This window comes from Xiphophorus maculatus, chromosome 19, assembly GCF_002775205.1.
Source record: "Xiphophorus maculatus strain JP 163 A chromosome 19, X_maculatus-5.0-male, whole genome shotgun sequence".
Taxonomy (NCBI): Eukaryota; Metazoa; Chordata; class Actinopteri; order Cyprinodontiformes; family Poeciliidae; genus Xiphophorus; species Xiphophorus maculatus.
Window position 1 is genome coordinate 18,884,535 of NC_036461.1, and position 13,977 is coordinate 18,898,511.

Below are 13,977 nucleotides of genomic sequence, written 5' to 3' on the forward strand. Positions count from 1 at the left end.
CTGAGAGAGGGGAAGATGGTGGAGGGGGCAGAAAAGCAGGAAAACACTTTTTGGTTATCAAGCTAGCACAGGCCTTGCTGCTACACCCTCTGTTTGTGTTTCCTTCATTTTTCTATTCTCTTCCACCCTTTCCTCCACTTATTTCTTCTGCATTCTTGTAAAACATGGAGATGTTTGATAGGAGATCCCCCCCGCCCTCTCTTCTTATGTGCACTAACAACTGGCATTTTCCAAAGCTCCATGGATTCATTTGGTGGAGTTAGACAGACCTGTTCAATGGAATGTCATTCAGAGGTTTAGGTGGTTTAAACCAGGGGTGCTCAATGCAGCACCGAGAGAGAATAAATAAAAAATTGCACTTCTAGAGACTCAAAGTACACAAAAAATTTATTTAAAGGCTAAAAAAGTGGATTTTGCATGATATGTCCTCTTGAAATCAAAACAAGGTGTGTAGTTTATTCAATGCCAGCTTTGCTGTTATGGGGCAGTTTATGTCCTTTAAAAGTCTTACATTTTTATTTCAAGATCAGAGAATAATCCTCTATGCAGACGACACTCACGTATTTGTACCAAGTTTAATAATTATATTTGCTATATAACAAGTATAACCAGACGTAATGTCTAATTTGGATATTTTTTCATTCAAACAAATCCCCCTGTCATTCACCTCCATATCTAACAAATTATGTTATTTTAATTTCTTTGTACTTTTGTTGTTTGCAGATGATGAGCTGCTGATTGAGCGGAGCATCTACAAGGGGAAGATTAATCCTGGCGAGGGGAAGCAGTCAGTAGAACATAAAAGCTTCATTGCCACAATTAAATATACCATGCGTGTACGCTGTGATGAACACTACTATGGCATGAGATGCAACAACGTATGTCGTCCCCGGGACGACTACTTTGGACATTACGTGTGCGACCATTTTGGGAAGAGACATTGTATTGAAGGCTGGGAGGGAGAGGATTGCAAAACAGGTGAGCAGATACAGAAGAATACAGATCAAAAGGCAATAGAGTTGCAAATTAAAAACATACTTCTAAATTTTGGGACACAAGTCAGTTCAATGAACAAAATTTTAACAAAAATAAATGAAAAAAGAACGATTTTCTTCACTTTGACTTTTCTTGGCTTTTCTTGTCTCCCTAATTAGGAGTTCATGGTTTTCTTTCTTTCTTTTTTTTTTTTTTTTAAGAAATTCAAATGCAGTGGAACAAAAAAGAGCAGAGTCATAAGTAGAGCAGCTGGACAGAATAAGAACTACACAGAAATGCTTCCTTAGGTCATTGGTCACACATCCAAAGTCAGATCTGACTTCCTTGTTTGCCGTTTTGGAAAAAGCTCAGAGGCTGACGGAAGTTCATGTAAAGTGTCACTTCAGAAGAATCTGAAGAATGCTTCCAAACTCCTGTCAGTGTTGAACAGCACCCCCAACTCTTTCACAGTTTGTTTCCCATCCATTTCAAAAACAACAGCAACTTCATCCCATAAGCAAAGACATAAATTCAAATTTTCAGAGCAATATTGGGGTTTTCTGTGAATTAAAATAGGTAATCAGTAGGAATCTTTCTATTAACTCAAAAATATGTTTTCTTTTTTTCTCTCAAAGCCATCTGTAAACAGGGATGTAGCTCGTTACATGGGACCTGCAGCACCCCTGGGGAATGCAAGTAAGTCAGCTCTTTCATGCATGTGTATGTTTGTCAGTGTTTGCTCCTCTGGCCACATGCTGTTGGGGATCTGTTCATGTCAGATGATGGATTTAATTCCTACAAATAAATAATGATTTATAATTTATTATAAATTTATTTGTATAAACAAATAAATTTATAATAAATATAATAGATATAAATCTAGTCATTTTGAACTATTCACTCTTTATTATTCACTCCTATTCCCTTTATTATTCACTCCTATATATATATATATATATATATATATATATATAGATAGATAGATAGATAGATAGATAGATAGATAGATAGATAGATAGATAGATAGATAGATAGATAGATAGATAGATAGATAGATAGATAGATAGATAGATAGATAGATAGATAGATAGATATATATATATATACAGTACAGATCAAATGTTTGGACACACTTTCTAATTCAATGGGTTTTCTTTATTTTCATAACTATTTATAAGGCAAGAAATCCCACTTATTAACCTGACAGGGCAGGTTGACCTATGAAGTGAAAACCATTTCAAGTGACGACCTCTTGAAGCTCATCAAGAAAATGCAGTGTGCAAAGCTGTAATCACAGCAAAAGGTTGCTACTTTGAAGAAACTAGAATATAAGGGCTATTTTCAGTTGTTTTACACTTTTTTGTTTAGTGCATATTTCCACATTGTTATTCATAGTTTTGATGCCTTCAGTGTGAATCTACAATGTCAATAGTCATGAAAATAAAGGAAACTCATTGAATTAAAAGGTGTGTCCAAACCTTTGGCCTGTACTGTATATATATATATATATATATATATATATATATATATATATATATATATATATATATATATATATATATATATATATATATATTAGAAATTTTGTATTTATCACCTAAGATGGAGTAGCTTTCAACACATAAGCAATTTCCCTTTGGGGATCAATAAAGTATATCCTATTCTATTCTAACGCAGGTTAGACAGTGTCACTCCTCTTCCTAATCTTGCAAAGTGCCCCTCATGCTCCAAGTTCATCGTTTGCTCTGCTCTGAGACCCTTGCTCTGCTTCCTGTCATGAAGCAGGCCGGCTCCTGGCCGTACACACACACGCACACGTTTGTCACGCTATCTTTGTGGGGACTTTCCTTTGACTTCCATGCAGTCTAGCCCTAACACTACCCCTAACCAAAACTCAATTCACACCTTAGTCCTAAACCTAACCCTACATCCAAAATCATAATTTCCCCTTGTGGGGACCAGACTTCAGTCCCCCCAAGGACTCCACAATGTAATATGTGTCAGGAAAATGAGCCCCAAAACGCATCCAATACACAGCGCACGCACACACGCAGTTAGAATGAGACAAACATTACTTGCTTATGCCCTTTCTGTCGTCCTCCATGACTATTTGTAGCTCTTATCACCTTGTCCTGTTTTGCACCTTGTTGTTGAAGCTTGACAATATTGACAAGAACATATTGTACTGTTGGAACTCTTTTCGTTTGTACAATTTGGGTGGCAAGTAAAGGTGTGCCGATCAATCGGCCACCGATCATAATCAGCTGATTTCCGTAAAAAGGTGTATGATTGGTGATCACCAATCACTGTCTCTTGTTGACGATCATCAAAATCGATCACCTGCATCTCACTTTGCAGCATGCGTGCGCAGCTTATCTCCTCTTTTCTTCACATTGCGCAAGCACGCAGCAGTAAGTCTGAGTTCATCTTTAAGATGATGAATGCATGGTTCTAGAAGCATTGAAGTTGCACTTTTAAACCGTTTGTGTGCCAGCATTCTGCATCCTCTGTAGACAAATGATACTGGCTAAATGTTTGCTGCTAAAGTTGGCATCTGCTTCTTCTTGAGAGTTGGTTTTTCTCAACAGAAAAACTCAATATTTTCTGATGAGTTTGGATTATATTTGATTATCGGTAGCTTAAATTGTAGAATGTTTAACCATATAAAACATAAACAGGATTATTTTATACTAAACGGATTTTTACAACATAGTTTGAGGTTAAACCTTTACTCTATTTGTGAAAACACAAATAGGGAGCATTTGCCAGGCTTTCATTGGCATTAGGACTTTCTTAATATTGGAATAGCAGAAAAGAGTCAATGAGAACTACTCAAGGAATACTCAAACACTGAAACACAACTGGATTATTCAACACTTATTACAGATTCTCTAACATGCATTTTGTCTGCAACATATTTTCTTTTGTTAACAATAAACTATATTATGTGTTATTATAATATAAAAACATGAGTAATTATTATATTACAAAGATCTGGTACCAATCATGTGAAAGCAATATTATGTTATGACAGATTATGTGTCATCTGGGAGCTGGGTGCATCGTTCCACTCCTGCAAATAGGTCACTAATTGTGTGGACACATGCTATTAAAGTTGCTTTCTTGATTAAATATATGTCCTTAACGTTGTTCATTTTAAGGTAATATCTTTATTTATCATAAAGCATAGTCCTCCCATGTCTCTTCTTGCCATTTCCTGACTGAAACATAAAATAGAAGCCGCTAGCAAAATAAATGTATTTGTGCTGAAACACTCAGATATAGGCTATGTAGACTGTAATGATACATCCAGCTTGCAAAATATAATAATACACAAGACTGATTCAGAGATGACACACAACTAAAGTAAAGGTTTCATTTGTCATGTTTTAAAGAGTCAGCATTTTATTGAAGATTATTTTTGAGTTTTTATGTTTGTCTAACTTTAAAGAAATTAATAAATCTTAAACAATTCAGTAGCACCTTCTGAGACACTAGTTTAATGATAAATATTTTGGGCTATGTGAACTTGGTGTGATGCTAGACTTAATGTACAACTTTTACATTGTTATCTTCAAGCTCCAATCTGTGGTGATGTACTGTACATTGATGTAGTTAATTTATGTTCTGTTTTAACAATGCAGAGTCACTGAGCTGCCAGCAGACAAATAAAGGTAATACAGTGCTAAGAGCTTGGAAATGCCAGGAGAGTAGTGAGAAGGAGGGGATAGGGCGTTTTAAAGATGCACGTTTGATTTAGTTAAGCACTCATAAATAATGAAGCTGACATTTTCCACTGAAAATGGCCAGAGGATTGGTGGAGCGAGAGGAACACCCAGGAATGTGCCTCAACATGTGATCTGAAGCTTCATGGCTATGAGGGAAAACACACACAAATTGACTCCTGTGAAAAGAGAAGAGAGGATAAGAGCTTCTTTATTATGAATTTCTGGGTCGTTGTTTAAATTTATCAAAACAGATGCAGAAAAAGGGCCTTCTTAATGTGCAATGGGTAAATCAGTTGGGCCTGCTGGGTCTTACAGGAACTTGGTTCAGGAAAACTTAGAACATGGCTTACAATTTTCTCATGCTATAGAAAATGAGTTTTCCCAGCTCATGTTCACTTTCCTTATTTTTTTCTTTCTGAATTATAATTGTTCAAAACTTTTCACTGCCACTTTTTTTTTTATTAATAACCATCACTCTCTCATATTATTAAAACATGTCTACATTTTGTTGGAAATGAATGACACTGATGTTGACTCAAATTTCACATCATTGTCTTAGAAAGTGCCAAATACATGAGTTTGCTCCCAAACTCACACTATATTGACAAAATTATTTGCTCACCCATCCAAAATATTGGGATCAGGTGTCCCAATCACTTCTATGTATAAAATGAAGCACGTAGGCATTTACAAACAGAATGGTTTGCTCTCAGGAGCTCAGTGAATTCCAGTGTGGAACTGTGATAGGATGCCACCTGTGCAACAAATTCAGTGGTGAAATTTCCTCACTCCTAAATATTCCACAGTCAACTGTCAGCTGAATTCTAAGAAAATGGAAGTGTTTGGGAATGACAGCAATTCAGCCACCAAGTGGTAGGCCATGTAAACCGACGGAGCGGGGTCAGCAGATGCTGAAGCACATAGTGTGAAGAGGTCACCAACTTTCTGCAGAGTCAGTCACTACTGACCTCCAAACTTCATGTGGCCTTCAGATTAGCCCAAGAACAGTGGGCAGAGAACTTCATGGAATTTGCTTCCATGGTAACCAGCTGTATCCAAGACAAACATCACCAAGTGCAATGCAAAGCGTCAGATGCAGTGGTGTAAAGCCATCGCCACTGGACTCTAGAGCAGTGGAGGAGCTTTTTCTGGAGTGATGAATCTCGCTTCTCCATCTGGCAATCTGATGGACGAGTCTGGGTTTGGTGGTTTCCAGGAGAACGGTACTTCTCTGATTGTATTGTGCCAAGTGTAAAGTTTGGTGGAGGGGGGATCATGGTTTATGGTTGTTTTTCAGGAGCTGAGCTGGCCCCTTAGTTCCAGTGAAAGGAACTCTAAATGCTTCAGCATACCAAGACATTTGGACAATTCCATGTTCTCATCTTTGTGGGAACAGTTTCGAGCTGGAACCTTCCTTTTCCAACATGACTGTACACCAGAGCACAAAGCAAAGTCTGTAAAGACATGGATGGAGAGTCTGGTGTGGATGAACTTGACTGGTCTGCACACAGTCCTGACCTCAACCCACCTTTGGGATGAGTTAGAGTGGAGACTGAGAGCTAGGCCTTCTACTAGTCCAACATCAGTATGTGACCTCACAAATGCACTTCTGGAAGAATGGTCAGAAATCCCCATAAACATTCCTAAACCTTGTGGACAGCCTTCCCACAAGAGTTGAAGCTGTTCTAGCTGCAAAGGGTGGACCAAAGTCATATTGAACCATATGGAATGAGATGTGACTTAAGCTCATATGTGAGTCAAGGCAGGCGACCCAATACATTTGGCAATAAAGTGTACTATCATAATGATAGTGTGAAGCTTTATTAATGATGATGTCATCATCAATAACAACATTCAGGGACAACAGCCTGTCCCTGAATGTAAGCAGTAGATCTGTCACAAGATGTTGGTGATTGGGTTTTAACAGCTTACCCGTCATGAAATGAAGCAGTGCTTTGTTAGATATGCTTTACTGTCACAAGACGTATTGCGGCATTTAGCTACAAAATACTAAACAACAAATGAAAAGTCCCACCAAGGTGGTGAGGCAAACCCTGTAGACCCAGGTTGAGATGATAGATGGTTGTTTTAATGAAAAAGAAACATCAAAACAGTCCAAAACAAGTCCAAAAACACAGGCAGCATGACTGAGCGGAAGCCAGGGCTCAACGCCGGTAGCAACTGATTTACGACTGGACACACGAAGGACTGAGCGCACATTAGACAAGGACCCGACAAAGACACAGACACACAGGTGACACTAAATACACAGGAGGTAATCAGGGAATGAGAAACACCTGGGAGTAATCAAAGGGAGACAGGACAACACGGAGACACAGGAAACTCAAAATAAACACACAGAAAAACACGGAACATGACAGTTCTAGCTTCTGACACAAACTACGCTCCCAGGCAACAACAAACTAAAGTCAGTCTCCTGGATTTAGCTGTGAGATCTGCCTATGCATAATTCAGTGGTCCTATGTGCGCTGTCAGGCTGTCCAACAACCCCTGTTCTGTCAAGTCAGCATATGCTGTCAGATCGTCATATGCTTAGCACGAACTGATGGCTATATCTGTCAGACAAGTATACGTTGTCATTAACATATGATTTTATTTAATCAGCAACATCGAATCATGACGTAGATCCTCATACGCTTTGCTACTAACAGTTGTATGACATCTTGACTTAGTGGTTAACTAGTCAGACCATCATCAAGCAACAGGGAGGCCAGTTTTACACGGTCGTGTGTTGTAGTTGACTGCCGTTCTAGTGAAAAAAAGTGATTTCGATAAGTAACTGTAGTCTGACTACTGGATTTGAAATAGCCACTCGTTAGATTACTCGTTACTGAAAAAAGTGGTCTGACGTCACTGCTCTGGAAAAATTTCCTTCCAATTTACAGATAGTTTGCACTTGGTGTTCCTGATAAAATACAGTGAAAATAACAAAATGACAAAATGTGAGCAACTTTAAGATGCATGAATAAATGTGCAGCTTGTGCAGGATGTGCATAAAACATAACTGTCTGGACATGTGTGACGTGTTTAAAGGGGCTGCAATTACGGATGGCATGAAACTGAATAAAATCTGATCAAGTTAAATCGTCAAGCCGGAGTGTTATGTGTCATCATTAAGCAACAGGTTAGTGATTAACCTGAGGACTAAAGTGTCTCCCTGTTGCTTCTGTGTGTGCGCTATATCACCACTGTTTGGTCAGCATCTATTTTGGAGTGTTTGTGGGAGCTAGAAAAGAGGGTTAGGGATGGAGGAGGAGGGGGTGGTGGTGAATCCTTCCCAAAATAGACCTGACAGAGAAATGACAAGACAGGTGGGGGCAATGTTACCCAGTGGCCTTGAAATAACAGAGAGCTGCTATAAACCAACAGATTAGCTAACCCTGCACAGGCCTCCCCTTCAAGAAGACAAACTCTTGTTCCACACAGCCAACTGGTCATTCCAAGTTTGACCTCAGCTCAGCTTCCACCACAAAGCCCGAGTTAAAGAAAAGAATAGAAACAATGTTTTTTTTTATCACACTAAAAGGAAATTCAGGTGCAACAGATATAAAGTATCACACAAATTCTTCTTAGTATTAAAAACACAATGTAAAACATTTGTAGGTGGTTTAACTTGAAAATGAAAGTCCACCTGCTGCCTCAAAAATGCAATTTAAGTCTATAAGAAACTTGTATTGGTTTTAACTCTGAAATTAAAGTTCATGAAGTAGATTTAACAATAAGAGACAAGTTATCTAAATATTGTTTTTAAGTTCATTAATCTTAAATTGTGAGTTTTAACTTATTAGTCACCAGTGCACTCTCCCTTGCCCCCGTCACTTCTTCTTTCTCTCTCTTTCCTCAATCTGCCTTCTGCTCTCTCTCCTCACATTTTCAACCCGTTAACCCAGGTATATTGTTTCAGCATTAATTCTCCCAGTTTTTAATTACAAATCCTTCATTTACTCCTTTACTCCTTGTTAGTTACCCTCTCATAGGGATGCTACGATCAGCTTTTTTGCTGCCGATACCAATCACCCATGAGGCCGATCTCCGCCGATCACCGATCTTTGCCGATTGCCTGGAATGGCTGTTAATTTTTCACTTTAGGTATAAGTGATACTAAGTGATCTGGCAAAAATAAAAAATGATCTGGCAATAAATTCACCAGATTTAGACATAAACATGCGCAATACTTTCAGGCACAATACAGCTGCTGTTCAGTCAAAAGGACAACTGAAAAACCTTCAATCAGTAAAATAATACTTAAAAGTAAGTCTCTCGGTACTCTAAATTATTAGTCAAATAAACCTGCCTAATAATGTCAAGTAATAAAGGAGACATTCATTCAAAGTCAAATGCAGGTTGCATTAAAATCCTAATTTTCTGATTCAAAACTTCGTGATAGCATGGCTAGCTGATTAATGCTGGCTCTGATTGGTTGTTTCTGACTGAGTAATTCTGCAGATCACAGGGATGAGGCAGAGGAGATTGATTATTTTCAGATATTATCTGTCTTATGTTAGGACAGCGAAAGTTTTAATACATATCTAAAATCATTTTGTTTAAATTACATGTTGCAGCATTAAGCAGACATTCAGTGTGAGAGTTCACTGCAGGGACAGGTTGAGCAACGCTACGTCTGTGAAATATTACCACCAGTAGCGACTAGAGGCGGTCCAAGAACAAGAGCAGAACCAACGTCTTACACCGTTAGCTCGAAGACTTAAATTATTTTTCATGTTATTTGTTTAGCTGCCTGACCGTGATGCTAATCCAGGTGAGTGTTGGTAGTTGTGCGCTGTTTTACCTGCTATCTGGCCGCTCCGGATGTCCTTTTTTCCTACATTGAGCCTCGATATAGCAAACTCCGTCTAGTGCTTGTTTTTTAAGTGCTATATTAGATTCGTGATGTTGATGCATTTTGACGTGGTAATGTATAAGATCGTTAGCTGTTAGTGGACAACATTGTTGGTTCCTCACTGGTTTGTGACCAAAAACACACAATGGCCACGGACATAACTTGAAACTGACTATATTAATATTACGTTAAAATGTATTGAAAACGAACCAAGAAAAGTTTTCAAATGTGGTTCAACAGAATAATAAAAAACAAACTAATGAAACAGATTTGAAAAGTAATGATGGGTATACTGTATGTGAGCTGTTCTGAGTCATGGTGCACTGCAGCTAGAGCAGTTATGGTTGACGTGTCGACCGTAACTGCAGCGTCTTAAGTTGCTGCAACTTTCAAACAAGTCACCATCTCAGACTTCAATAGGATCCAAATCAAGAGCTGAAACAACAAATGAAATTTGAATTTGAAAAAAGATAGTCCTATAAACACATGCACACACACACACAGAGACACAAAATAAACAGTGTCTGTTGAGAACTGTCCCCTGTTCTAAAAATAGTCACTGTCACTCAGTTTGATGATGATTTTCTGGAGGCAGATTACTGTGGTCACGCTCTGCTTTGTCAGCACTTGTCTGTGTAGTCTGACCCTCTCTCTGTTGATCTTTGGTCTCCACCACCAACTTAAAACACTCTGAAGGATCATCATTATTTGTTATTTTAAACAAGAGTTCATCCAGCACTCTTCACTGGCAGCAATTGCTCCCAAAGAGTGAAAGTATCTATTGTGGCATTTATTGTCACCTCACTGCATATCTCAGTAACCCAAATTGCAAATAAGACACTCAGTCATTTTTCTGTGACAGAACTTCTGTGAGTGTTTGGTCACACCTGAACCATATCTTCTTCATTGGTCTTCACAATGTTAAACAATATTCACAAAAGAGCAAATTGGAAGGAAAAGTGGGTATCTACACGTTCACATTAATACAGACAGAAGGAAATGGCAGGTGACTTTCACTAGAATTTGATAGATAAAGTAAACCAACAACAAATATTCACAAGTAATTTTTTCTGACTCGTGTATGTGATTTTGTTTTGCACCATGTGTTTTGTTTGAGTTGAGGCAAAAGTGTAAGTGTAAGATTTAAGTGTGACTCAAAGAATACAATCTGTGTCTTGTACTTAAGAATTTGAAGAGGCGTAAGTGCTCTTTTGTATTTCTGAAAAAATACAGAAATGTGTCTGAAATAAATCTATCGTTACAAAACTCCTCTAGGATTTTTTCCAAAAACTTTAACTTCTCAGTTATAAACCACAATTACTTTTGCACCAAAAATGTCTTCATTAAAACAATCATTCTGTATGACTGAAGTTACTTCAGATTGGACTTCTGAGCATGCACAATGTCTTCTTAACATGATATGATACGGTAACAGATCGGGTTGTTGAATTCACTCAGTCCTGTTAAGTTGCATTTAAAAAAAGCAGTTTCTGTTACTTTAACAAGTCACAATGAACAACTGTAAGATAAACTTATGAAAGTATGCTATATTTATGTTTAATTCCAACTCCTTCATAGTAATTAATTAGGTTCTAAAACAACATCTCAAGCTCTGATTGTCTGTTCAGTCCATTACTTGGACATGTAGAGGAGCACCTGCAGACCTACCAAAACATGGAGGTTCACCTAAAGTAAAACGGTTGGCAAGGAGAGCATAGATACCCATGTTAACTCTGGAGGAGATGCATAGATTTACAACTTAGGTGCACAATGTCTAATAATAATACCAATGTGTTCCAGGTGTAACTATGGGTGGGATGGCCCATTGTGTGACAGGTGCCTCCCATACCCGGGATGTGTTCACGGTACTTGTACTGAGCCCTGGCAGTGCACCTGTGAGAAGAACTGGGGTGGGCTGCTCTGTGATAAAGGTCAGGTTTCTCTAACCTTTTGTTTAAACAAATCTATGTCTGCTATTCAACAATAGATAATACGTCCATGTCCCATTCCAGAAGTGCAACAACACAAAGCCTCTGTCTAATCTAAAGAGTTTATTACTGATTTTGGTGTCCAGACCTGAACTACTGTGGGACCAATCAGCCCTGTAAGAATGGAGGAACCTGCATGAACACAGAGCCAGATGAATACAACTGTGCTTGTCTTGACGGCTACTCCGGCAAAAACTGTGAGATTGGTGAGTATGTTATTAATACCCAAATCAAATATGACTGTTTTGTTGCAACAGAATTCCTGAAAATTGGAAAAAAATCAGAAGTAAGATGTACAACTGTCTCTCTAGCGGAGCACGCTTGCCTCTCTAACCCCTGTGCCAACGGAGGGACTTGTCATGAAGTCCCTTCAGGCTTTGAGTGTCACTGTCCTGCTGGCTGGTCTGGACCAACTTGTGCTGAAGGTGAGAGGCAGAAGAGATGCTTGGTTCCCTTTCAGTTCAGAATGAAGGAGCAGACATAAAGAGCTGATCATCAGGCAGGGGCTTTTCATTGGTGGCAGCCTATGTAATGTAGAGCAGTCTGAAAGGAAAAACATTTTCTAGGGTCAGAACAACGTCCTTTATGAAAATTACATATTCCCTTTAAACCAACCAATTAGGAGAACTAAAATGATTGCTTTTAGTTGTTTAAAGTAATTGATACAAACACCCTAATCTATAGCAAAATTAGAGGCAACATCAAGTTTCCAAAATTGTCCATATCTAAAAACAGCTGACTGTTTGCAGCATAAATTAGAGCAGAGCAAGAATCAGTCAGTAGACAACCATGTGTAGTCGAGCTGTATCAATCCGCTCGAAAACGTTTGTTCGGTTTGTGTAGCAAAAATTTTTGGTTTTGCTGCTTTTTCTTTGAAAATGTTAATGAAAGTTTAAAGGTTAAAAGGTCAACCAGCCTTTGGTCAACACCAAATCTAACAAATTGGTGTGAACTGTTTGTGCTATGTTTGTGCAGGAAAAATGTCTTTTGTGCCTATCATTTTGAAAATATTAATAAAAAAGTTTCCCGAGGTCATTAGAGGTTAACCAACGCCTCCCTTTTCCCCCTCCCACTCAAATTCATAAAGTCAAACAAATTTGGTGTCAATCACCTCGGCTACATTTGTGCTGGTTTGTGCAACAAAAATGTTCATTTGTGCTGCTTTTGCTTTGAAGATATTGATGATGACCTCTGATCTTTAAAATAATAGCAGCACACACAAAAGGTTTTACTGTCCAAAACAGGAGAAGCATAGCACCAATGTTTGATACCAGTTTGTTAGATTTGAGGAGGGGGTGGGGGTTATTTAACCCAATATTTTTTATTGAAGTTTAATTCTGAGCTGTATGTATGAGATATCTAAACCTTTAATGACAGACAGAGATAGAAAGCCCTAAAGGATTCAACGGCTCCTATGGATTTTCTTAGTGTTCCCAGTGCAACCTAGAAAAATCCAATTAGGGCTTGGAGGCGGGTCTTGTGATAATATCTGTATTGTATGTTTACATTTCAGACACAGATGAATGTGCCTCCGCCCCCTGTGCTCATGGAGGGACCTGCATCGACATGGAGAACGGCTACGAGTGCCTCTGCCCTGTGCAGTGGACAGGAAAGACCTGCCAGATTGGTGTGTTGTCCCTATTGTCTCTGTCTCTGGTCATCCTGAGACAGACACATACAAACAGATGATCTGCTTTTCCTAGTAAAACAGAAAGAGCTTGGCCATTTCAACATTAAATTGCTAACTAGTACATGTGGGATGACTTTTTGCTGTGATAATGCTGGTGTGTACCCCTTTGTGCAGCAGCAACAGCGACGGTTGTGTTGGTTAACATGAAGTATCTCCACATTTTGTCTCATTAAATATTATTACAAATACAAAATTTGGTGTGTTTGTATTCAGCACCTCTGATACAACTCTTGGTAGGACTTGCTACTACTGCAGGTTTGTCTCTACCAGATTTGAACATCTACAGACTGAACATCAAAACAACCGTAACCAAGTCAGGTTGGATGGGGAAGATCTGTGAACAAATGTTTTCAAATTCTGCCACCTATTCTTAGTTTGAGCTTAACTAACGGCCAAATCTGCTTTGATGTAAACCATCACATTTCAGTGTCAGGTCTTCTGCAGCTCCGTCCAGGATTCTCCTCCACTGAGCTTCAGTCATCTTCCCTTCACCTGTGAGACACTTTTTTCCTTGCTGAAAAAAAAATCCCAACAGCACGATACTGCCACCTCTGTGTTTCACTGTGGATGGTTAGTCCAGAACGTTGATTTTCATCTACACATGAGGTTTTCCATGTTGACCTAAAAGTTCAACTTTGGTTGCATGACCAGAACAACTTCTTGTTTACTGTGCTCTCTAAAAACACATTGTCCTCTGAGGTTTTAAATGCCCTTCTTCTTGCCGTTCTTTCATAC

General features: G+C 38.6%; 1 protein-coding gene across 3 annotated transcripts in view; it reads left to right on the forward strand.

Annotated features, from left to right (window-relative positions):
* LOC102222041 (protein jagged-2-like) overlaps positions 1 to 13,977 on the forward strand; it is an 84,289-nt gene that overhangs the window by 40,608 nt on the left and 29,704 nt on the right. For all 3 annotated transcript variants that reach the window (XR_002754453.1, XM_023352403.1, XM_023352404.1), the window contains exons 4-9: positions 724 to 978; positions 1,611 to 1,671; positions 11,365 to 11,495; positions 11,639 to 11,758; positions 11,864 to 11,977; positions 13,066 to 13,179. Coding sequence is in view for 2 of the 3 variants with exons in the window: in XM_023352403.1 (XP_023208171.1) it covers positions 724 to 978; positions 1,611 to 1,671; positions 11,365 to 11,495; positions 11,639 to 11,758; positions 11,864 to 11,977; positions 13,066 to 13,179 (795 nt within the window). In the remaining variant the exon portion in view is untranslated. The remainder of the gene's footprint in view (positions 1 to 723; positions 979 to 1,610; positions 1,672 to 11,364; positions 11,496 to 11,638; positions 11,759 to 11,863; positions 11,978 to 13,065; positions 13,180 to 13,977) is intronic.